At 37.7% G+C, this 26,114-nt stretch overlaps 1 protein-coding gene across 1 annotated transcript in view; it reads right to left on the bottom strand.

Moving 5' to 3' along the window:
- The window catches only part of BRE (brain and reproductive organ-expressed (TNFRSF1A modulator)), a 173,100-nt gene that overhangs the window by 74,455 nt on the left and 72,531 nt on the right, over nucleotides 1–26,114 (bottom strand). Inside the window, exon 7 of the mRNA XM_009320906.1 lies at nucleotides 4,790–4,899. Coding sequence (XP_009319181.1) covers nucleotides 4,790–4,899 — 110 coding nt within the window. The remainder of the gene's footprint in view (nucleotides 1–4,789; nucleotides 4,900–26,114) is intronic.

The raw sequence follows: 26,114 nt of genomic DNA, 5'->3' as shown, positions 1-26,114 counted from the left end.
AAAGATGCTCTGGGATTTGAGGAAGTCATGGACTGTCTTGGCTGTCTACTAACAATGCTACTGAAATCATCAACTCAGATGAATAAGCACATTTTAATATGCCAAACAGAAGACCTTCTTTCTTCTGTCTTCTACACAGACAGACATTTAAAAGGCCTAAACATGACCGCTCATTTACAGACTGTACTCATAATGACTTTGAAACAGCAGGCTTCAACCGGTGATGTGCACTCAGCAGTATGGCATGCCAACTTCAAAGGTGGAGCCCTTCACAGCACCCCTGCATCTCAAACGTAGCGAGAGACAGTACCTGGCAGTAAACAGATAATATTCTATGGTTTTCCTCCTCCAACTCCCAGCAGAAAGAACAGGTAAAAGACAGGAAACACCTTAAAGCAAATACACGTGTTTAATTTTCTCTTCTATTTTTTCTCCATCAGTGAAAAACATACAGAAACATTCAAAGTCTAAGAGTTCAGACCAGGTTCTTGTTATTCTCCCCTGCCCATAGGAGAAGGTTAAACACAGTCACCGAACTCTGCATACCACCCTCAGTCACGAAGAACCCTCTGGCACAGCTCCCAGACCAGTAAAAACCGACCATTTCAGTCCCCAAAGCATGGAGCCTGATCCATTTAAGCAAAACAAGTTCTACTGACAGCTGGTTTTCTTAGCATATTCACATCCATGTATTTACCAGAGAAAAGTCCTCCAGGACAACAGTGTTTATTGCAGGATTATTTCTGTGAATCCAGGAACACAGCATTCACCGAGCAACAGTGTTTCCACCCTGCTATCTTTTCGTCTTAAAATGTGAACCAAGACGAACCCATTTTTATTTTCTTTAGCATGGATGACTCATGAAGGAAAAAATACATACATTAAATTTTTTCTTTTTTTTTTTTAAAAAAAAATCCCTTCAGATCCACATTCATGTGTAGTACGCTGACACACATTTTAAGCATTAATATAGAAATTAGCTGTTCAATCTCACACTGACTCCTTGGATTTAGAGTCTAGTGACTTCTAATAAACGGAGGCCAAAGATATGATGGATATTTTTATTACAGATTTCCTTTCCATATGAATATCTAGTATACTTTCACTAGAAAGAAAATTTTGAGCAGGCAAGATGCTTTCTACTGACAGGTTTAGAGACATTATGAATAACGCGTGGAAATGCGACAGACACATAACGGGTAAATATCCCAGCAGCTCCCCGTTGTGCAGAGGAGGGCAGAAGCAGCCTCAGAATACGTCTGTGCCTACCTAGCAGCAGGAGGGGGTCAGGTGGATGGGCAAGTGAGGGGCCTCAGGTACTGACACTGCTCAGCTCTCTGACCCTCTCCCCAAAGCACAGCAGCCCTCAGCGGGGGATGAAGAGCATCCTGCGGCCAGTCCCATGCCCCGAGGTGGGAGGAGGAGCAGGACGAGCTGGGGACACACACTCACGGATGCTGACAAGCACCATCCTCTCAAGTTGGGTGGTCAGTCTGTGGGGTTTCCCAGCTTACCACTTCCTCCAGAAGTGTGCAGAAATTTGTTTTTATGATACTACAGTTACGATGGTAGTTTTTAAACAAAACACGTATCATAAATAGCCCATGTTTCATTTTAACTTAATGTAATTTTTGAAATCACTAAAAGTGACTGTTATTGGCATCTATCTGCTCATTGATGCAGTGCAATAAAGAATAAGAAGAATTCTTAAAATTATAAAATGAAAGCTTTTTTAAATAATTGATTTCAAATTAAGGAAACATGAACTAGAAATTGCTGTTAATATGTTTTGAACAATTAGTATTTAAAGGAATGTTTTTAAATTAGCAAGTTTTAATGAAAGAATTAAACCAGGTATAGTTATGAATAATTATTGCTGATATTTTATAAACTAACACAAATGCGTCTCATCCTTAAGTGTGGGGTTGTTTTTTTACTGTAAGAACTGGACTTGACACTCTTGCAGCCAGACACCCCACCATGCAAGTCAATGGAACACCAATACTGACTCAAATGGGCTACAATACTTCTCTACTGCATTTTTACCTCCTGCTTTGATATGTGAGCTTTTTCAAGCCAACCAATGTACTAACGTCTTCGCCTCAAAGCATAAAAAGTAGACGTTTCCCTCATTTTGCAAACCTCTCTTCCAGAGTCTAAGACAAAGAGCAGTCAAAGTCTTACTAGTATTATGTTTACCATCCATCTAAGAATAGAGCAAATGTGATTTACAAGAACCCTTCAAAGCAAAAACACTATATTCATATTGCTAGGGCTCATATTTGCTGACAAGATCTGTGGGTATGTATCATTTTTAGAAAATGCAATGTGGGAACGCATGTTTATATGGTAGAGTACAAAAGCAATGAAACCTCTTGGGAAAGCAGGAGATAACTCACGTTACACAAATAGGCCCTTTGCTCTTATTCTCTACAAAGCTGAAACATTTCTATCTGAAAATGTTTTTTCATACGTCAGGAAAATGCTATTCCTGTTTGCTCGTTCTTCCTAAGGTGAACAGAGATTAGTATTAGCAAAATAATTGTGGGAATTTGGTATTTTTCCTGTTTTGTTGAGTACTTGGGAATATTATGTTGGGAACTGTCAATTACTACTTACTCCACCTCAAAATCTGCTGCATAAAAAAATACACTGGTAATTTGCTTACATGGCTTTTGTAGATGCAATTACTGTTAGCAGCAGGAAAGAACTTTTATAAGCAGAACACAATTCAAATGTAACATGCCATGGCCTCAAGTCATTAAACTAATCCTCAGGGCTTCTTGAGGCTTTTTGTACTTTTGGCAAAAAGTATAAAGAAGTACGCATTGTTGCTTCAGTTCCCAAACATTGGAAAGTTAAATATCTAGACTGTCAGCCTCTGCTAAACAGAGCAGAGACTGGTTTTGGGAAGGAAGAAGAGACAAATGTATCTTTGCTATTAAAGCGCAATCGAACAAACATTGAAAGCATACCCATACATTTTTTCACGGCACATAAAAAGTAGCCAGTAGAATAAAGGAAGGTGCAACAGCTCACAAGCAACTCTGGTATTACGGGTTACCAGTATCTAGACACTGTGATGAATACCTTACAAATGCACGAGGACAGATTGAGTTAGATGAGTTAAGTATCTCAACTCTGATGCACAGATAACGTGGCAAGGTGTGGCATGGAACTCCACGGTGTACTGGCATGATTTTAACATGACTACATAAGCTATACATGACAAAGCCATAAATATGTCAGACATGTCAGATATGTACTAACACCACCCAAATATCTTTCTGCTACATTGTTCTACATCACAGATCTAAAATCAGATATTCTTTAGGGCACCCACAGAAAATCCAATACTTTTAGGAAGACAAAGTGTTCTTTTGTATTGCTATTCCGCCTGGTATCAAGAGGTTAACATCTTTCTAAAGATACTATTGAAAGTGGGAAAATAAGCAATGTATTCATTGGCACACGGGTCATTTAGACAGACATACCTGGGTGGCCTGAAATACACTTAAGAATCAACATGTGACTAGAGCTGAAAATACAATGGAAACTAGTGACAGCCCATTTGCTTTTAACCGCAGCTGAGCAGAAGAATCCTTTGGAACAAGGAAGGATAATTGCATGTTTGACTACAATTATTCCCTCAACTAATGTTGACAAAAAGTAGTGAATTAATAAAAAATATGAAAATGTAAAAGCTGCTAAATATATTCTGTGGGTGTTTGCACGTGCGTGTGTAACCTACATTTTCTTAAATAAAATATCTGGGAAGTCTCATGCCTTTACCTAAATCAAATCTTGGTTTTTGTTTTTTAAATTGCATCCAACAGTTTATCCAGACCAATGCCCTGTGGAGCAAAATGTCAAGATACCATATTCCTTCACTCACACAAACTTTATCACTGAGTTGTTATAAAACTGTGGTAGTCACTATTTCCCATCTTTTCTTCTCTACCCAGAAGTGTCATCGCCAGTTCAGAGGAAAGTCAGTGCAGTACTAACCAGAAAAACAAAGCATCACTGAAACAATGCTAGACCAGCTTGACTGTTGTATACCTGAACAGTCTAATGTAGTTACTTTTTAGAAGCAGATGTTACAAGACTGAGATACTGAAGGGAAGGAGGAGCATTAAGACATTAATTCCAGAAATGGAAGAAGAGAAATTTAATGAAAGCAGACTGATTCTAATCCTCACCCTTCCATTTTAGGAGTAGAAATTCATTTCTCTGCAAATCTGTTTGCCAACTGGTAAACAGATCAGTAAGGTTCAACACTCTTAAAACAAAATATTCACATATTCTCCTGAAAAAAGTAGCTTACTAAAGCTGCAAATTCCTAAAACACAGTTAATAAAGCCCTTTAGCTTCTACAACAATACTTTATTCAAAGGTATTATATTCATACAGAGAACTTACCTTCCCAAAAGGAAAAGAAATTAAAGATTCCCCCACAAAAAAAGCTATCAGTGTGCTGTACCGTAGTACTGCTACAGGAAAACACAGCACAGTTTTCATAGATTATGATGCTACAAGAATACTACATGTAGCCAGTGATGACTTTTCTTCATCCATATGTGATCCAGCCATAGATACAGAACTAGCTGAAAGAAGATCTGTCATTTCTCCACCACACACACACTGGCAGTAATCATTATGACTTTAAGCCATTTAAAGCAATAGCATGTTATCACCTAACCAACATTTCTCACATATATCAGGAAAAAAATGAAAAGTTCAGAGATTAAATAGAATGAACATTCCAGAAAAAAACTGTCTCACTCACTGTTCAATACGTGGGGAGAGATACAGCTTAGGAAAAACCTGAGTAGCTTCTGCATCCTCAAAACTAACAGAGAGAAGTGCAACATCTTCTCCAGGATCTTCATTCACATCCTGTACATAAAAAATAATAAATATAAAATGGCAAATAACAAACTGAGTACTTATAAGCTTACAGATAACAACTAAGTCAAATACCAATTTATTTAGGAGACGCTTAAATGATGAATCTAAAGTGTAACCATTGAAAAACAGGTTGCAAATTTATTCTTTCTTACTATATTAATAGTTAAAAGATATTCTGCTGTGCTTAATTTCCTTTGAAGTATCAAAATAAAATTACTGTGTTAGCAAGTGTACAGTAGTGTAGCTCTTCTTCAGTTAGCTGAACTACATATTTCAGTAAAGGTGCATGTTTCATTTTTAAGAATTCTTGGTTTAACACTAACATCAGATGCAAATGCAAAAGCATTTTTTAAAATGTTATAGTATCACTGAGTTATGACCACAGATTTTATATTTGTTATTTTTCAAAGTAGTATATAGTCCAAAATTTCTGCTGTACTCAGCTCCTACTTCTCTTGCGGATGAAAAATGTTTTTGCAATCAGAAATTTGCATCTAGAAGTCATTGTCCCCAAGTTTCCTGCAAATTAAACCCATGCATTACTTTCAGCGAAGACTGCATACTCCATAAAAGCTACTGTAAGAAAAAAAAAAAATCCATGCTAAATACCATGACAGTCAATCTTAATGCATTCACGGTTTAAGCTTTCTTTGTATCAGAACAATCAGCTACAGTTTTGGGATCAGGTAGAACAAATTGTTTCTGGTTAGGACCTGACATCTCTCTAATTCATAAATCACATACAGTACGAACAAGTGTATTTCTGCTACACACAACTTCATTTAAGCTCTTGACTTCTAGTTAGAAAGCCATGAGTTAGCAGTGCAGTCACCTTCATCGACAGCAAGTAATACGGTGCCACTTGCTGCTCACAAAGAAGTCCTTTAACGTGTTTGTGCATATGTACATAGCAACTTGCCAAGATGCATTCGTTTTTATCCGTTTTGGAAAAATACGAGAGGAAATAGATAACCCAGCAGATACGTGCTCAAAGCAAGATCAACATGGTGCAGTGTGCCCTGGCATGCTCTGTCCCACAAGCAGCTGTGAGGAAGGAACATGCAAACCACTTAAACATTGTTAGGAGATCCTGCCCTATCTGGGAAGAAAAAGTGACTGCTGAGTGGTTTCAGGAAGACAATCTCGTGCCATTTGAAGCTCTGGCAGGACTGAAACTGTTAACGTCCAGAGAGACTAGCTGCATACCAGCTATTATGTGCAGAACACAACATGCCAAGAAACTTAGTGATAAGCTGCAGGGAAGAACGAGTCTTAAAAGCGCCTAATTGTCTTAGATGAAAAATGAGACAGAGCTGACAGTGTTTTCTTAAATTCTGCCTTGGTGTGCAGCCTACTTCTGACAGCTGAAAGAAAAGTGTACTCTTCGAAATGCCTAGAAAATGGTCAGGAGCACACTTAGGCTGGAAATCAGAACATGGTTTTAACCTGAAGTTGCAGGACAATGCTCTATACGAGTGGTGAGGACAAAAGCTAGCTGCTGTCCTGTTGGGGTAGGATCAGTTTATGGACGGGATTATATGACATGGTTGCCTGCAACAGCAACGGACAGGACCTCGTGACCCACAATGTTCCCTTCAGCGTTACGTTTCCAAGTGGTATTATCATCTACAGAAGAACCACCAGCACGGATTACAAAACCTTCTTCAACGAGACAAACGACAACAAAAAATACCCAAGAGTGCAACTGCCCCGCAACCTTTTCCCCAGTATTTCACATATTTCCATCATTAAAGAAAAAATTTAAATAAGGAACGGCTTTCACTCCTGAAGCTGAGTATGACATTAACTGGCTTTTTCCCATTAATTTGCTAATTGTCAATCAAATGAAAAGAACTATTAAGACAGATTAAGCAGTAATGCTAATGATGAAAAAGATTTTATTTTAATGGGCATTCTTCAAGAGATGACAAGTACATATAATACATTCACTTACGTACGTATACAGTTCTTCCGAGACCATATTCTTTTGTTTGTAATTCTTTTCAAATAGTTTGTTTTTACGGAATAGAACCTACATGCATTTCACAAGCTACATGGACAAAACCAAATGTATTTAATCTTGCATTTAGTGTTAGTGCTTAAGTTGATGTGCACACCCAGATTGACACCATGCATAAGACCAGTTTCTAGAATACCATCCAGGTGCTCACTAATCAAAGAAAATCAAAACAAGGAAAAAAACCCCAACCCCAAAACAGATTAGGTGAACACCGCTACAGCATCCATTAACCCATACAGTAATATTATATTTTCTACACTCACTAGTGGCTTCTTTAATATGAAGACTCATGCCAGGGGGAAAAAAAACACACAACAACATAAATCATCACGGTATCTTTGCATGTTAACCTGCAATAAGCTGATGCGTGCAGCAAGAGCAATAAACTGAGACGTGATATTTTTCATCTACAAAAATAACACACAACAAACACTACTGCAACTACTGTTGCCAGCACAGCACTGCATTACGTTCATACAGCTACAGTCCAGTACAAGTTTGAGTACCAAAATTGGCATTCTTCTGTAACTACCACTTTTCAAATGGGTGCATATTTTTGGCCCACATACCTGAGAAACTCTAACTTAAGAAAAGATGCAAAAAATCAGCACTCCTGTAGGTTTTAAAAAGATGTAATACAGTAACACCATGAAGCTGCTCAACCTTATTGCTCAGGTGGCCACAGATTTACGATTAAGTCCCTTTCTATCTGACACCATACTGTTTATTCCTTTCAGACTTTGTCACTTTTATTTATGCAAGAATCTGCTTGGTGGAACTGCATTCAACCCTGGTATGCCTATTACAACTGCCGTTTATAAAACTAAACCAAAACCACATGTCTTACAGATAAACTGTGGAAAGCTTTTCAACTAACAGACATTTTGATGTTGTCTGTGCCAATCACAACTTAACTCCTTCAGTGGTCTCTCTCCTGGTCATCTCTACAAACCTGTTAGTGACTAGGTGAGATGATGGATCCTTATATTACCAGGCAATGACATTTCCCCAGAACAGGGGCTGAGATCCTTCCTTTACACCAAAGCGTCCAAAGGCAAAGGTTGTTTTAACGCTTATCATCAAACTCCGCCCAGACAGTGTCTTCCCCTTTCCCATTTCTGCATGCGTATTTCTCTCAAAGAACAGGCCAGATTTAAACAGAGCAGCAAAGCAAAAATCACCTCTATTTTTATTTTTCAGTTGGCTTCAAAAGAGAGAGTGACATCCAATTGCTTTGGCAATATTATTCCCTTTTAGGAAAAAAAGAGGCTGTTGAACTAAAGTCACAACACATTTTTTAAGTAGCCGTGTTCTTTCTCATAATTTGTATTTAACTCACAACACAATGTTAGAGGATTTTATTAAAAAAAATTAGTTTTATATTTAAGAAAAACTGATTTTGTAAATATTAAGAATGGCAATTTTCTATAAACGTTAGCATCCACGGTTAGAACTGCCACATTAAAGTACCATTTTATACTCACAGAACTTTTTCCGCACAAGACTCTACAGAAGGTATTATTAAAATGAACTTCCACTGAATGGAGAGCACATCCTGGGCCACAGGAATTTTGAGGTTTAAAAAGTGAATGTTTGTAAAAATGTTTGAAATCATTAGTTAAGCATGTGATAATGCACACCTATTAGTTTTCCCACAACACTCATGCTTGATAGTAAAAAAAACCCTCTAGTGCACTGCAGAAGATCCAACATAGATTTTCACGGTGTCTTTCTGCCACCTCACTATCACGTATTTCTTTTCTAAAAAACAATCTTTTTCTCATTTCAGAAAATGTCCATTCAAATCAAACAGGAAAAAAAATGGATACACCATTTAACACTGAAAATAAATAGTTTTCTTTCTCAAGAACTGCAAGGGGTTTCCTATGTTTACAGAATACTTTGCACAGTGTGAACTGATCCTTGACTAAACCTCCAAAGTGCTGTGGAAATGCAGAATATACATAGTAAAGCAATGTGGTGAGAAAGGAACAAAATAAAAAAAAAAACCCTAAAGATTTTCAACCCATAGGCTTTTTTTCTATTGCAGAGGCCTTCCAGCAACAACTTACAAGAATAAATAAAACTTTTCACAAAGAAAAGCACAAAGAGAAAGCTCATGGTATTTTATTCTAAATTACCCTTTGTCTACTGAGCCAGTGCAGATGAAAGGTTCATTAAATATGTATTCTGAAACTCAAGAACAAGAAGCCATGTGAAAATACAAATGCAGCACAGAAGAGATGAAAATAAAAGTTTGAAGGCATTTAGAAATTTTTTTCCTCGAAAAACTTCAGGAAAAGACTTCAGGTATCACAAGTCTCCAAAGTAAAACTTAAAATCCTACATATAATTGTATCAGCACTGTCTAAACAACCATTTGTTAGTTTTCATTCGCAGTCTAAATTTACATTCAAAGGCATGCTTCAATGTTTACAGCTGCACCCTTTGCAAAATACTTAATCTTTTGACAGTTAGTATGAGTTACTTAAGAAAATTATGATCAAAACCACTTTAAATACACCATCCAAACGGCATTGTTTTCTTGTATCCTACCTACTGTAATTGAAAACTGAGAATTTACTGGAACTGACAATTTATTATGAGTCAGATGGTTGATAGCCAGTCCAACCAAAACATCTGCTCCGCACAGTCACAACTGCTATAACCCATTTCCTCTTGTGCCTGGAGTCCAACCAAGTCGTACATTACAGTTCCTTTTCCTTAAAGATGCAGACTCTGGAAAATCAGTTATTACCTTTCCTTAGTTATCAACAAAGACTCACCTTGCGACCTTTGATTAGAGTATTCTTTCAAGAGGAGGTATTTCTCTATTTGGCATGCAAGTGCGATTCCCTGCACCAAACAGCAATGCATAAAGTGGTAAGCGACTGCAGGCCCATCCCAGGCAGTGGCAGGACCTAGCTTTCCATGGAAGACTTGAGGGACATGGAGTAGGGGACATGGGACTGGGGGAGAAGACCCTGCAATGGGCCAATGTATGAATCGAGGACCTGGGATTAGGAATCTGGTTTAGTGGCATTAACTGTAAAGCAAGAATGAGAGGAGAAGAAATTTAGAGTTTGGTGGAAAGGATGGGAAAGGTTGTGTGGGAAGCGTATTGGCATGCTTTGGGGAGGACAAGCAGCTTCTGGCCTGGGGGATGGCAGGAAATGAGACAAGGGATCTGGGCTTCTGGTACAAACTCAACAGTCCTACTAGAAGTACAAATAGCAATTGGTTTGGGGATAAAAGCGAGGTAAGGAAGAGCACACAAACTGTTCAACCTACTGGATGTTCCTTTGGGTAAGGAGATGCCATGCAGACAAATGATGTTGCAGAAGCCTCCAAACTGTATGGTCAGGCCAAATCTGCCTCAGGAGCTTCCCAGCCCCTGCTGATCATTCCTACCTCTTCCTGGAGGTTTCTGACCTCTTGGCTCTCACAACTGCTCAATAATTGTCTCTGTGGTATGACTGTAATTGAGGGGATGGAAACCTCTAGCAAACGGGGAGGGGAAGGGATCGCTTAAAATAATATAAGCGAAGTATAAACCCAATTTACAACTTGTGCGATGTGATGGAGGTCGGGAGGAAGGTGGAATAGAAAGGCAGAATATGTATGAGAACACGGAGGACTGAGTCAGCATTGATCTTAGCATCTGCAGCCAGCTTATGACAACTGGAAGTCTTAACAGACACTTACTTGGCTGTGGTACCTCTCAGCCCTACCAAGTCAGTCAGCTTCACAAGAACTGAGTGTGAAATTTGTACTTCAGGATCATTTCTGGAGGAAAAAGGTCTCCAGAGGAGAAATGCATGAGAATAATATACATTCAGAAAGGTAATTTATCTTAGGGTCAAACTTAACCCATGTAATTTTGCATGATACATACCTGTAATGGAACCATACTTATTAACAACTGATCAGAGAAGTGAACAACAGAATTTGTTTTTAAAGCTGAAATGTGAATTGCAGCAGAGAAGAATACACAACACTATTTACCTCATTAGTACTAATGGGCTACTTGCATCAGAACTGCTAGCCAAGTTTGGCCTTTTCCCTCCGAATGACAGCGTGCAATAACGTGAAAAACAACTGTCAAATAAAGCACAAGCAACTCCTACCCTTACTGTGTAGCAGTTTCACTAGCCAGCTTTGATACAAGCAGTTACATGTTCTCCCAACCTTTTTCCACATCTAACATTTTTTAAAAAATAACAAAAGTAGGGGAAAGCAGGCTAAGGAATGTGAAGTGGCAAATGTGACTGAGAAATCTGCTTCACTCTAGGGAGAATATGTAATTATTCCAGGAAATTCTTTCTCCTCTCTTCCAGGAAACCCACCAGGTCTGATCAAGGAGTGCTGATTCTTTAAATAGGATCTTTAATGAAAACAAAGGCAGTTACCTTGCATGCACTGCCCACGGCATCGCAGCATTCCAAACACAGCCCCTCTCCCAAGGTAACGCAGCAAAACACTTGCCTCACTCCATCTGGGCAAAGAGCGCATCTGAGCCCAGCGTAATTCCTATTTTAAAAGTTACGTGAAAATCATAGTCTGGGAACAACTCTGCAGAATCTGAAGAGCTTACTTATAGGACAAGATACTGAGTTTTCTTCATCAAGACAAATTTAAATAAATAAGTATCTACTAAACATTAAAAAAGTATCAGCAAGACCTCCAAATATACCATTGGGCATCAATAATTGAACATGAAAACAAACAGTATTTTCTTTAAGTGTGAGTAACATCCCAGGGTTTGGTTTTGTTTTGTTTTTAGACTTTCACATCTAAATATATTTTGCTTCTCTAAGAGAAAAACTTGAGATATGTTTTGTCTACGCCATTTTCTTTTATTATGGTCATGGTAATTTACCACTACTCTCACAATATGAGTGACTGTCACAGTTAGGTAAAGAATGCTGTTAGGAAAAGCAAAAGAAAAAATAAATGGTTAAAAAGAAAGAATAACATTCTTGTCCATGAAAATACATGTTAGATTCACAACTTTCAAGATTAATGTAATTTAAGTGGATAAAAGTTAATTTATTTTGACAGCAGAAAAAGTTGTGGTGACACTTTCACCACAACAAGACTGTTTGCTTAGGTCTGAAAAACACAATCTCAGGAAAAATGGCAGCTTTCTTCAAAGGTCAAAAACATGTTTTGGTAAGTTTGGGACTCAAATTTGAAATAAATAATCTAGGTGTGGCACAGTCTAACATTAATATTGGGTGCAGTCTAAAATTAGTATTTCTGAACTGATTCCAAGTGAGCTAAAATGTATATAAAATGAGTACGTAGAAACAAGATACAAAGTACATTTGCAAGAGAGGATCATTCCATCATATTGACTGAATCTTTCTAAGTCCTCACTGAACAACTGTATTTATTAGCTATGTTTTAATGACACTACAGTAGGGGATATTTTATATTTTTAAAAGAGACTGATATGTGAGATGCTCATGATCTTAAATTTCAATTTGTTCAATGAAACTTAAGCACAAGCACATTAGCTCTACCTGCTCTAATATCAGGTGTCACGTTCAGATTAAAATAAGATTAAAAACCAAAATTTACATAGTTTGGAATGTCTCTGCAACAAATTAGGAAAAAAATAACACAAAATAGGGAAAAACAACATTAGGAATCTAGATTGCTGGGAGGTAGTCTCAGACCTGACTTTTCCATACATTCACAAAAAAGTGCTTTTGTTTCCGGGGACCCCAATTTATCCAACACTACAGAGCGCTGCTTAGTTTTTGTTTTCTTTACTTCTAACCTAATTTCTAAGCAGACCGGATAAGTTTTAATAAAACACTACAGTTTTACCATTAAAAAAGTGCGTTAACCTGAAAGATGCCCCTATTACTCTGATGAAGTTTTGTAGGCAGGAAAGAGATTCCAACACCACCATTTCTTTCCTAAAACCTCAAGCAAAGCAATCACCCATCTCCGCCATCACCAGCTGATAATGGGATGCACAAAATGCTCAGAGACTTCAAAGCTTAGTTTTTATAGGTCACCCTGCCTGTTCTTAAACAGTGAGCAGCAGTTGCATCCACTCAGACCAAGCCAATGTTGCCATGTCTTGACAAACAACTTTTTGTCTTTAAATCAACAGCACCACAAAAAGAGTCTTCAAAAATCCCGATCTTATTTCTACTACCAACAAATATTGCAATAAGGTACTTCGCTGGAATCAGTGGTGCTACTGGCAGAAAAAAAGGACAGCACAACCCGAGCAACAGTGTGAGAATCCAGCTGAAATCATAAGACTGAAAATTTAAATGTTTCCTTATAAGCACATATCCTGAATAAATGACTGTTTAAAGCTTAGCTGTAAACAATGATCGACTTTTTTACAAAAAGGTTGTATGTATGGTAAATACGCTCTGAGTGCCATAAAAAGTCATGTTAGAAAGTTATGGGTAAACAGCAAACGAAGGATAAGTAGTATTAAAATTACTACTTGGAGACTAATAACACCAGCATCCTAAATCAGGAATCAGTTGGTGACAGCAAGGCAGAGAAAGCGAAGGAGGAGGCAGCTTTACTTAGTTCACCTGGGCTTTGCATATTAAGTGACAGACATGCTGATTCTGGGCAAACACTACATTCAGTTGTATGTATTTACATACGTGTCTTCAGTGCATGGAGGACTCATTTTCACCAGTGTTTTAGATGTTCGCTATTCAGAATTTTCATTTGAAATTATCAATAATGGAGATTCAATATTTATGTAGTGAAATAATTAATTCTAGGACTGTCAGGGTTCAGGCACTCCCTGATTTCCTTGCCAGGTGCCAAGATATTTCCTTGCTAACAACAGTCACTAAAAGACATTTCTTTCACACTTATCTCTGCATTGCTATCTACTTTTTACACTTTGAATACTGAGAACGGTATAAAGAACTAAAAACATAGATCAATATCCACCCTTTAAAGGACCCTCATGTTCAAAGACCATGGAGACAACTTTTTTTTTATTTATAGAGTCTATATATGTATACAGTCTGAATTACTTGAAACAATATAAAGTGGATTTACAGTATTTCTAAATGTAAAAATGTACTTTCAGTGCTCTCAGAAACAAACAAATAGAAATAAAAAGAAAACACAAAATACTTTCCATTTAGATGACTTATGACAGGTCACCTCCATGTAGTAGTTTCTTTCTCTAAAAATCTCCCAAAGCTACCAAGCCGCTTCCTCAACATGTAGTTATGATCCATTTTTTAATGTAAGCCCTATGTTTTTAAGCTTGCTTTTCCAGATAAAGATCTGGGGACACGTGCAACTTGGAATTCAAATCCTTCACAAGGATTTCACTGAGACTCAAATCTCTCCAGCTACCTCTTCAGATGACTGGACTACAATTTATTCAGAAAGCAGTACTTGCATTCTTCTCCCCCATTTTACTTATTTCCCATCTCTTTAAAAATAGCAATGTCATTGCAGAGGCCAAAGAGCAGTCATCTCATGTCCAGCAGAAAACAAGATCTGCTAATAAATGCCCGAGTACTTCATTAGTACATTACAAACAGACCATTAATATAGTTTGAAATAAAATCATTTTCCTGCCAAGCCAACTTTCTAATCACCAAATACAGCTTTTATATAAAATACAAATATCCAAGTATAGATGTAAATTGACAAAACAAACATAATAGATTAGTATACAGGGCTCACAACTGAAAGAAAATTCAGAGGTAACAATTATATTTGGGAAGACTATAATGTATTTATGCAAGTAAGGATCTTGGGTACAGAGCTAAGTCTTACAAGGACAGTGTGACACTAACGAGAGTATTTTTTTAAAGCTAATGAAATGGCTCATTGATACAATTAATAAATCTCACAAGGAAAAGAGAGTAAAAGTTAAAATACAGTGAAAGAGAGACATCTATGATAAGTATTTCTGTAACCATGTTGTGGTTGGAAGTCAGCATAAGCGTTTATTTTTTTAAATCAATCCAGCTTTTTAAGAAAAGCTTTTTCCCCCGCTCTCCACATATCCTTATATGTTCCTGGTTCAGTGAATATCTCTGCAGAATCAGAAATACTATAGATTACATGGGTCACAACAAGAATGCCAGAGTAAAGCCATATTCTGAGACAGATCTTCAGTGAACCAGGAAGTACCAACAAGATTTCACAGATGAAAAAGTGAATAATCAAGGTGTAAGCTAAAAACAAGCAAAGTTACACTTGCTCAGTGCTCTTTCACCACTGCAGCTTATTATTGCTGACCTGATTCAAAAATATGAAATATTTCCTTTTAAAAGAAGGTGCAAATATTAAAATTATTAACTGCTATGAGTTTAGTCTAATGCTGTTTCCTGAGAACAACAGGAATGTTTCTTATTAAAGTCCACAGCACTTTTGATTCACAAACTGTTTATTATGCATTCCCATTTCAAGTGTATAATATTTATATTTCTTTTTGAGAGAATTCTATTATCCCTTTGTCCCATTATTACATTTATGTCTACAGGATCTTAAAAGAGTGCGTGTCTGTGTGGGGCATTTTCTGCTTTGTACAAAGAATATGCAAGTTGGAGCATCCTGTCCCCTTGAGCCCTATTTACAAACATTCACCATTCCAACAAACAACGTGCTTGGTGTAATCGTGCACACAAGTGTATATGTGTACAGATGTCACAAAGCAAGAATCATCACTGTAAAAAAAAAAAAGTTCTTCCAGTAAGAAGAGAAACACAGCTTTTTTTTCCTCACATTTGTGTGAAGGTGGATCCTGCTACAGGTGTTAAGCAGGATGCTGGAATGAGGGATGAAAGCTGTATTAGTCAAAAACAATTACAACATTGGTCTTTCAGAGTTCACAGCTGCACTGGTATATAAATCAGGTGCATAATGTGAGGAAAAATTCACAGGGATAGTCTCTGTTCTATATATAATGAAAAAAGTCACATTCTGTGACATTCTCTATCAAGAGAGGTCTCTGGAACTGATAGTGTGAGACTAACTCTTGTACTTCAGCATACTGCTCAAGTTAAGGTTGACTCATCTGCTATTGTTTACCTTGCCCAAGACAGGACTTAAACACAGGGCGTCCAGCTCAGATGTGGTCCCAATGAATTAAAGTGGTAGTTGCTAGAATAATACATCACATATTTCCAGATGAAAGACTGGTTCCATCACTGAGATTTCCCTGACTACTGACTCGGAAAAGATCACCCGATCTTTCCCTGTATCTGTTCCATTAGTGCATCCATCACGAACTTGGGATAAAGAATTTGGAGAAGTATTGTTAAACTCTCTTACAGCATCTGGAGCTGTGTTTTAATGAAAAAGATGCAGGTTCAAAGGCTACTAATATTGATACTGCCCTTGAATTTGCCAAGTCTTTCCTGACACCTTCTTTCTCATATCATCTGTTCAAAGGTTCAAGGGATAATTTTCTGTAAATCTAACCCAACTTTTAATGCTCTCACAAGGCCTGAAATTACTTGCACATGCTCAACAGCTTCAGCACAGCATCCCAGCATGTGCAAATCAACAGAGCAGAACACCCTCTCTTCTTGGTCCGATATTCAGCTTCCTGTCCATAAAATTGAGCATTATGTTCTTCGGCAAGGAGGACGATGTCATCACACACAAGCAACGTTTGAATTGTGACACCAGAGTTTGAACTGCAAGTTTCTTACCCTGTCCTATAGGAGACAGCATTCGATAGTTTTATCCCCCCCCCCCCCCTTTTTTTCCCTTCCTTTTTCTTTTAAACAGTGAATTTAAGAAATTAAAGACTAAATTCTTTTCAGAAGTTTCCTGAAATAATGCAGGTTTGATGTTCAAACTTCACAACTGATGGGATTTGCTGGACAGTTATTCACCGGGTTCCACCCTGCTGTTGTGAACAATTAGAGTGAACTGACAGGTGACAGTTACTGTTCTACTTCCCGCTTCTTCATGAACCTCAGCTCCCCTACCGGCATGAGTTTCAAAAGGATGTAGTCCTTAGTTTATGTGGCATATCTACACCTATAGTGGGGCCCACTATGACAAAATATTAGGAATTTAAAAAAGAGTTTAATAAAAGTACAGATTTGGAAATCACTCTAAAAATGAAATAGCATAAGAAAACCAACGTAACTGCCAGCTAAAAAACCAAGAAGCCAACGCTTAAGATGACATCGTAAAAAAACCCAGATTAAAACTGGTGATGTTAAATAGCAATATTTAAACTCCTACGTACGTTAGCAAGTTCCAAGTCCAAAACCATCAAGCCTCTTATACTAAGAAGCCACTTAGAAAACAGTTGTGTTTATCAGTGACAAAACTGTAGTCAATAGCATTTTAAAGGATCAAGGGAAAGGGAAGATTCAAGTCACATGCATTCCGGGAATTCTCTAGAATTGCCAAATTCAGGTCAATTTTTCTAACTCATCTTTCCACCCTCAGCAACTTCCTTTTTGCAAGCCTATGTAAAGTTGCTTCTACTGTCTTGCTATCTCATGTGCAAAATTTCCTCTTTTTTACTTTATGGTGTTTATCTACAAATAACATGTGTCTCATTTTTTACTTCCGGGGTCCAAACATAATGTTAGAAGCCTGTCCTATCTTGCTATTTTCTGAATATTAATTAGAGTTGAAATTTTGGCCCGCTGTTTTCACTTTGTATGCTGCACCTCCACGGCAGTCGCAGAAGAAAACCATCTACATGCACATCCTGCCTCAACCCCCACAACCACCCAATGCATCAATTTCTACTTCTTTGGAAATAGAAGAAAATACTATGGAATGAGAAGGGTCGATGAAAATATTTTAAGTTAGATATCACATCTAGCTTCAAATAAAAAGGTTGAGAAACACTGCTTTAACCATAAACACAGTTTATGTTTTAGCCATGAGATAAAGCTGTCTAAAAGTCCACTCTAATTAAGACTGAATACATTAAACAGAACCACTAACTAGTGGCAATATGTTCCTTTTAAGATCTAACAGGAGACTCCGACTCTTTGTAGAGTCATAATTGAAATAGCATACAATGAACCAACATCACATAGAGAATCCCAGAAACAGTTCTAATGTAAGGTCTTGTAAAGTATTAGGGAATATGAAAACTTACCAAGTAAAACTGTGAGCGTAGTAACAGAAATGGGCTGTGTATTTCAACCAAAAAACTAGGAGCTATCCATGGAGCGTGTGAATATTTTTTTTTTTTGTCATCACAATAAAAGGAACTGCTAGGCATCGATACTGAAATCCAGCACCATCTGATGTTTATTTTACAGCTATGCAGGCAATGGACCTTCCTTTGTATTAACTTCACAGTACTGCAGACTATATAGCCATGGGATTAAACTAAAAATTCTGCTAGTGAAGCGATAGCCATATGTTTCTGTTATGTGCAGTTCATTAGCAACATAACTCATGTTTAAATGACAATTATAATAGACCTGACTTCTTCAACTAAATCTAAATCTATCTACATTTTCACTGATATTTGTAAAAGCAAGGACAAATGGTGAATTTAATGATTTATTTCAAAAACTGTTATAAATTTATGGTTACACTCAACTTATCTAGGCTTTAAATCCAATAAATGTCACCGTAATCCTAGCGTCACTGAAAACAGTAAATCCAGGAAAACAAATCGGTCTTTAACTAGAAATACAACCTTAACTCAGACTGGTTTAATTTTATAATCTAAGTACAGCTCCATAGAGTTACATACACTGGGAAAAGATCCTCAGTCTTAGTTCTGCTGGGTACTTCTTTCAAAGGTGTACATGTTTGCTACAATAAATTTTACAGTATTTTGCTTAGATTCGTTTCGAACAATTCAAGAAATAGCACTAACTGCAACCCATGGTAAAGTTGCCCCACGGCTGAGTATGTTAAAAGATACTATTTCAAGAGAAGATATGCCAATTTATTAATCTTCACCTTCCTTTGCACAATGTTATCATCACGATGATAAGCTCCTTAGATATACCCATGGCATATGCAGGTGCACATACATATATGTATGTATACAGATTCTTTTAAAAGTTATGCTCTAGTTACCAGATGGTCACTGCAGTAATTAGCTTAAATGAAACGGAAATGAAGATCCTTCTACCCTCTCCTTCTTTTGCTGCTTCATTTGGTATCCACGCTACACTCTTGCCAACTTCTGACCTTTCAGTCCAGACAGTTACTCATGTCCCATTAACTATGAAACTCAAGACTTTTCCCTCTCCATACAGCATCGTTAACTGCTTGGTCTGCAACAGAAACTACTCCTCCTCTACTTACACTTGGCATCACAGCAATGTCCAGAAAGCTGTCTAGATCAAGCCTTCATTTCTCTTGACAGGTCCCCAGACTCTCTAAGTAATATTAAATAGAAATTGTTAAATATTCTTTGGAAATAACCACTGTCCTGGCTCCCTGTGAGCACGTGCTTTTTAGCCCCTATACTCTAGGTCAATCGATATGAAAACTTCTAGCGTCTTCCAGTTTTCCAACAGGTCTACTTCTGAAACTGCTTTTCAGCTGGGCTTTAACACTCTCCCAGTTTTATCAAGGGCAATATTTATACTTGCATAAAAAGAAACTTTCAATATTTTCCTTCGCCTCTCTGAAGAAATTATGCCATCTCCTTTTGTCTTCCTCCACGTTCAATTCCTCACTATCCTAAATTAACTAAAGGACTTCATAAAGGTTTTTTGTTTGGTTTGTGGGTTGGATTTTTTAATATATTTTTTATTTTATTTCCATGGCATACATGATCTTTCTGGGAACAGAAGCTTCAATTGCTTGAGTCCCTTCAGCCTGAAATACAAGCTGGTTACTTAAACACATCTGTCTTGGTTTTGACTCAGAACAACTGCACTTACTTGACACTAGTTTGTCTTAAGACTACGCTGTGTCCAAACAGATGTGCTTATGGTAAGTGGCTTGTTTTTAACAAATACAGAACAGATATCCTTTTCCACTAGTACTAGTCAACACCTACAGATCTGCGTCTATTTTCTTCCTCCAAAACTTTTATTTCATTTATTCTGAGAGCAGTTTAAATCCACTGCATTAATCAAGGATAGAGTGTTCCCACATTAAGAAACATTCTCTGCAAGTATTTTCGTATCTATGAAATTGGTTTCCAAGATGCTTTACATTAAAACTTTAATCTTCACAAGATTACTATAATTATTACTTGCACTGTAATAACTGGTTTTGTGGCAACCACGTGTTTGATGCTCTATTGTTTAAAAGAGGAGCAGTCCCTTTTATAAGTCTTTACTATCTGGAAGGCAGATGCATAAAGATACCAGGAAAGTCCAGAGACAAAACTAAACCTCCCTATTTTTTTTCTAATGTTTGTTTGCTTTGTATTGTAATTAATTCTTTTTTTTTTTTTAATAGCTCTCACAACAAATTATCTTACAACACAGAAAGGAACTAGCTGAAGGGCATTCTTTGCCATAGCCAGTTTCACTCTGGAACATACTGATATGCAAGGTACAGTTATTTGAGAAAAGGGGAGAACAGAAGAGACACTCAGACAATATAATCACTGATGCCTCGTTTCCTTAGGAAACCAAGCTGAGATTACAGCTAAATGAACAATGTGGTTTATCTGAAATTCTGAAATATGGTAGGTAAACCCTTGATGTAAAAATGTATGACGAATTCCTTTGTGGAAATGTGTTCAGAGGATGTCAGCAGTACTCCATCCCTTCTAGAGGCTGTTATTTCCAATTGAAAAGCCGTTCTTGAGAAGGAAAAATGGAAGCCTATGTTGTTGTACAGACAGATAGATGGCTGAGATGACTATGACGGGTACTTGCAGCAAGTCCATGGTAAGCTGTACTTAAGGTTCAGTAAGCCTAGAAAGTGGAGGCTCAAGGCTGACAGTGAAATGACTGTTGTTTGTATAGCTCCTTAGAAAAAGTAATCCATTCACTTTCTGAGAAAACAGTTAAGACAAAATGTTGGCTTGATTTATAGGAAGGTTAAAAACAAAACAAGAGGTAAGTCTGAACTGTAAAGGTTCAAAGTCTGTAAAAACTGCGCTCCACATGTGGGGGAGATTAGAATTTAGATTATTCTTCCTTGATTGAAATTACTTTTGGAAACAGAAAAACTGGACAGCTGTTAGGGGAAGGAGAAACAAGAAAGAGTGAGCACAGACACTTCTAACTTTCATCAGGCTATAATGTACTCCTTGAACAAAGCAGGTGAGGTCTTCTCTTACTGCTTGTTGAAGAAAACTAAGATGATGCCATTGAAAACTTTATTTCATACCTACTTATGTTGGTGAACACCCACCCACTTAGAACATTTACCACCAGACTGTAGCAAAGGTGCTACACTTTAAATAATCTTTCATAAGAGTAAACAGCTGTCACTTCTTTGTTCCAGTTCAAATGAAATATCTCAGTGCACTGTCCGTTAACATGAATAATATAATCCTTTCTTCAATTCCGAGAAACACTTCAGTTTCACTATGCTTACATGAAGAGACCTTTCTCTAAATGCCCATACTTCATGACCTGCTAACTTGACTATACAAAAACCATTGGTGGACTAATTGGCAAGAACACAGCAACATGTGTTTCCTTTGAAGATCACAGATACTATATCAGATTAGATTTTGAAATAGGCAAGTAAGAGCAAATATTCTGTTGAGTCTTCATGCTACAGAAGTTCATTTCTAGGTACAGTCCATGAATTTTCCATTAATTTCCCATGAAATATGAAGTGATGTTATTCTTGTTCTATCATATTTTCATTAAATAAATTATAGGTAAAATGCATTATCCAGGACAATGAATGGGACCACAACTTACTGTCGTGACATGGTAGGTAAGTGACATAATGCACTGGCTCTTACAAATATTTTTCATGTATCGTGATGCTCATGATCAACTCTTTCAGAAAAAAAAAAGGTTTATTCTTAGAAGAATATGTACATTCCCAGTGACCTAAACACTGTTCTTTAACACAGTAAAATTATTGTTAATGCAAAGTCCAACAGGAGATCCTTCTTCTTGGCTGTAATTCTCCAGGGAACTTAGGTAATGGAATCAAAAACTCGAGCTTTAAACAGGTGCTGGCACAAACCTAGTTGCAGTAACCAGAGCAACCTTAAGCAATGTCGTAGTTACCTGGTGTCTGCTCACTAGACTGGACTCATATCTTTTAATGAGCCTTAGGCAGTTTGTGAATATATTCTTTGCATTAATTCCCACTCAGCAAAGTTGGATTTAATTAAACAAACTTAAGATGTTACAATCCTCACCAGAACTGAGATGTAATATTATTCTAACAAAGAAGTTTAGTAGATTTGCCAACTTTGACAAAATCCCTTGTAAGTGGATATCACCAATAAATACTGGTCTTCAATTTCACTTACGTTATAGATGATGCCACTTCATATATCTTGAATCTGTGAAAAACTTCTGTCTGCCATAATATTTTATCAAGACCTAACCTTTTTTTTTAGCCAGGAAACTTAAGTATCTTCCATATTTCGGCACCTGGAAACCTGATGATATGTGGTCTGAAGGTACCCAGCTGTGATATTGAGAAAACTAAGTTACCCTCCTTAATTAAGAAAAAAACCACTCAACAAGAAAGATGATAAACTTCTGACACCACTACCAATGATAAGGTAGGCATGAGTAAGACCGATCTGCTTTGGCACCTACAGCGTTGCTCTGTCTGAAAGACAGCACTTCATTTAGTTCTGAGTCTACAATCAGAAGATAAAACAGGTCTTGGACAACGTAGAGCTTCTCCAGGCCTATAGAAATTCCAAGGACATTGCAAAGAATACTGTAGGTATGACCAAGATACTACTTCTGAAAGCCAAGACGCCTTATTTATTATGCTTTCCACTCAAACAGATTAAGTAAACGAACTTCATATAAGGAAGGTCTTGCTCCCATTGATGTAGTGGGGGCTTAGCAGGTTCCAGCACAGTTCAGAGCAGGTAAGGAAGAAGATGAAAGCCACTGTCTCCAGAAGAGCAAGTGTCCTGGTTTCGGCAGGGATAGAGTTAATTTCCTTCCTAGGAGCTGGTACAGTGCTGTGTTTTGGATTTAGGGTGAGAACAATGCTGATAACACACTGATGTTTTAGTTGTTGCTAAGTAGTGCTTAAACTAGCCAAGGACTTTTTAGTTTTCCATGCTCTACCAACTGAGAAGGCTGGAGGTGCACAAGAAGCTGGGAGGGGGCACAGCCAAACTGGCCAAAGGGACATTCCATACCATGTGACGTCATGCTCAGTACATAAACTGGGGAAAGCTGGCCAGGGGGGCCGCTGCTCGGGGACGGGCTGGGCATCAGTCGGTGGGTGGTGAGCAACTGTATCGTGCATCACTTGCTTTGTGTATCATTATGTTATTGTTATTATTATTTTATTTCAATTATTAAACTGTTTTTATCTCAACCCACGAGTTTTTCTCACTTGTGCTCTTCCAATTCTCTCCCCCATCCCACCGGGGGGGGGGGAGGGCAGGGAGTGAGTGAGCAGCTGTGTGGTACTCGGTTGCCGACTGAGGTTAAACCACGACAACAAGAAATACTGTGGCACTAATCAATCAGACCTCTGGTGCTAAGGGTTGAGCCCTGTGTTGAGAAAACTGGGCTAATGCAGAAGTAATCATGACAGGTTTGCAATCTTGCCAGAGCTGATACTGAAGCTATCAACAATCCAGACACTGGTAACAGGCAACTCAGCACAGGGAATACCAATGCTTGTGTATTGGATAGTTGGTATCATAATAAAATTTCATAAATAAGTTTCTTTCATGGAGTGCTGGATTGTGCATAGGGTAGCTAGAGGATGACAGAAAGAATGGAGGCCACTCCTAAATTCAGGCTAGGTTTGATCAACCTGACACCACAACAGCTTGAGTTGCCATTTACATCTAAAGGCCTGAATGCTTACTTGCCAATGAAGGCAAGAAGAGAACGACACTTAAGTCTCACCACTGAAAGTCTACTTAATTTTAATGATAAGTGAATTTGATGCATGCCATTGCTCATGTGGATAGATATATCATTTCCACTGTCTTCTGCTTCAACATATTGAACTGACGTTAAATAATTTTCTAAATAAAGCAGCACAAAAGCATTTGCAAAATACTTAGCATGCAAAAACACTTGTAATCCTAAATTCATACATACACACATTTTAAGCTGCTGGTAGCAATTCAAACTATACTTAAAATTGATTAAAACAGTATTTAAAAGGTATCCTATTACTAAAGCAAAACTTAATGTTTAAAAAATTTTTTTCAAGTCTTTTCAGTTTGGTTGAAATTAATAAAATTGCTCATTTCCTCTCTCCCTCCAACATTGCTGTATCAAAGGATATTACTTGAAGATTTAAAAACATCTACTGAATGACAGCTCCTTAAATTGCGTAAAGTTCAACCATGATAAACAAATACTCAAATGGACAAAGATTAGCACACAGAACAGCTTGTACTCACCTATTAATATCATACTAAATTTAGGTTGACAGCCACAACTAAATTAGCAGATAAAGTAATTACTGTATTTGATACTCCATGGCTTAAAAATCACAACTACCAGAATCTATTTCTGTTCTGCCACTACACGACTCTAGCAAAACTTCATAAACCAGTTTGCCGATTTTAAAATGTGCAGATTAATACATCTTATCAGTGATGTTACAAGGCTTAAGTCAGTATTTCTGAACTTTCAGATCCTGACTGCAAAGTTCTCCATCAATGCAGCAGAAAGGAAGCCTCTTAATCTTAATTCCTTTAACCACCACCAACTGCTTCATGAACAACAAGAAGAAATTTCAAGTTGCAGAATCATTTCCAGTATCAGACAGCTATCACTGACAGCATAAAATTCTTTTAATAGAAAAAGAATGAAAGAGTAATTCATCTGATGAGCTGAATTTCAGCCTGATGCTTTTATAGGAGTAATAAATCCCTGAAAACAGGATTCATAATATTGATGCAGAAATATTGAGACAAACTCAAAACTATTAATGGTGCAAAAGACACCACTTCAAATGCTTTTACCTGTCTGAACCAGTTTTGCTGCTTTGACACACCCACAATTCTTGTATATATTTATCCCTCTGAAACACAAGCATATAACACAAAGAAGCCTTTATATATAATGCCATATAATTACCCTTCATATTTCAGATGGTTTGAAAATCTACGTTTATGAATATAGTTCTCTGATCATGTTCCTGTTGACTTCAATGAGGGCTGAATACACCTCATGGAATAAAAAAACTCAGTCATCTCTTGACTGGCCCAAACTCCACCAACTGGGCCATTAGACCAGCCTTTCTATAAAGGCATCTGAAATATTAGTTTTTTTAAAATTGCACGCAACTGGTTTCATAACAGGAGTCATAATACTGCTTGCCTTGATCACTTTCCAGGATCATAAACCTCTTTTTTCTAACACAAACACAGGGAAATGAATCTACTAGCTAGTCCTTTCCCACAACATGAAGTGTAATTAATATTTCTTTGCAAAACAGGGAAGAAAACCCACCAACCGTGACACACGCAATTGCTCTTCACTCCAGACAAAACATCAGTTTAAATCTAGAAATCAACTACTTTTTATGACACTTGAGTACATCAGAGATTCCTTGTTTCCAAATGCAAGTGACTTGATTCTCATTACTGAATCATAGAATAATTTGGGTTGGAAAGGACCTCTAAAGGTCATCTAGCCCAACCCCCCTGCCGTGGGCAGGGACATATTCAACCAGATCTGGTTGCTCAAAGCCCCGTCCAACCTGACTGACCTTGAATGTTTCCAGGGATGGGGCATCCACCACCTCTCTGGGCAACCTCTTCCAGTGCTTCACCACCCTCAGCATAAAAAATTTCTTCTTCCTTCTATCTAGTCTCAATCTACCCCCCTTTAGTTTAAAGCCATTCCCCCTTGTCTTGTCGCAACAGGCCCTGCTAAAAAGTTTGCCACCATCTTTTTTATAAGCCCCCTTTAAGTCCTGATAGGCTGCAATAAGGTCTCCCCGCAGCCTTCTCCTCTCCAGGCTGAACAACCCCAACTCTCTCAGCCTTTCTTCATGAGAGGTGTTCCATCCCCCTGATCCTTTTCACGACCCTCTTCTGGACCCGCTCCAACAGGTCCATGTCTTTCTTGTGCCGAGGGCTCCAGAGCTGGACACAGTATTCCAGGTGGGAATAATC

Source organism: Pygoscelis adeliae, unplaced genomic scaffold, assembly GCF_000699105.1.
Source record: "Pygoscelis adeliae isolate BGI_AS28 unplaced genomic scaffold, ASM69910v1 Scaffold233, whole genome shotgun sequence".
Taxonomy (NCBI): Eukaryota; Metazoa; Chordata; class Aves; order Sphenisciformes; family Spheniscidae; genus Pygoscelis; species Pygoscelis adeliae.
Note: the sequence above shows the minus strand (reverse complement) of the source record. Positions and strands in the feature narration are given on the sequence as shown.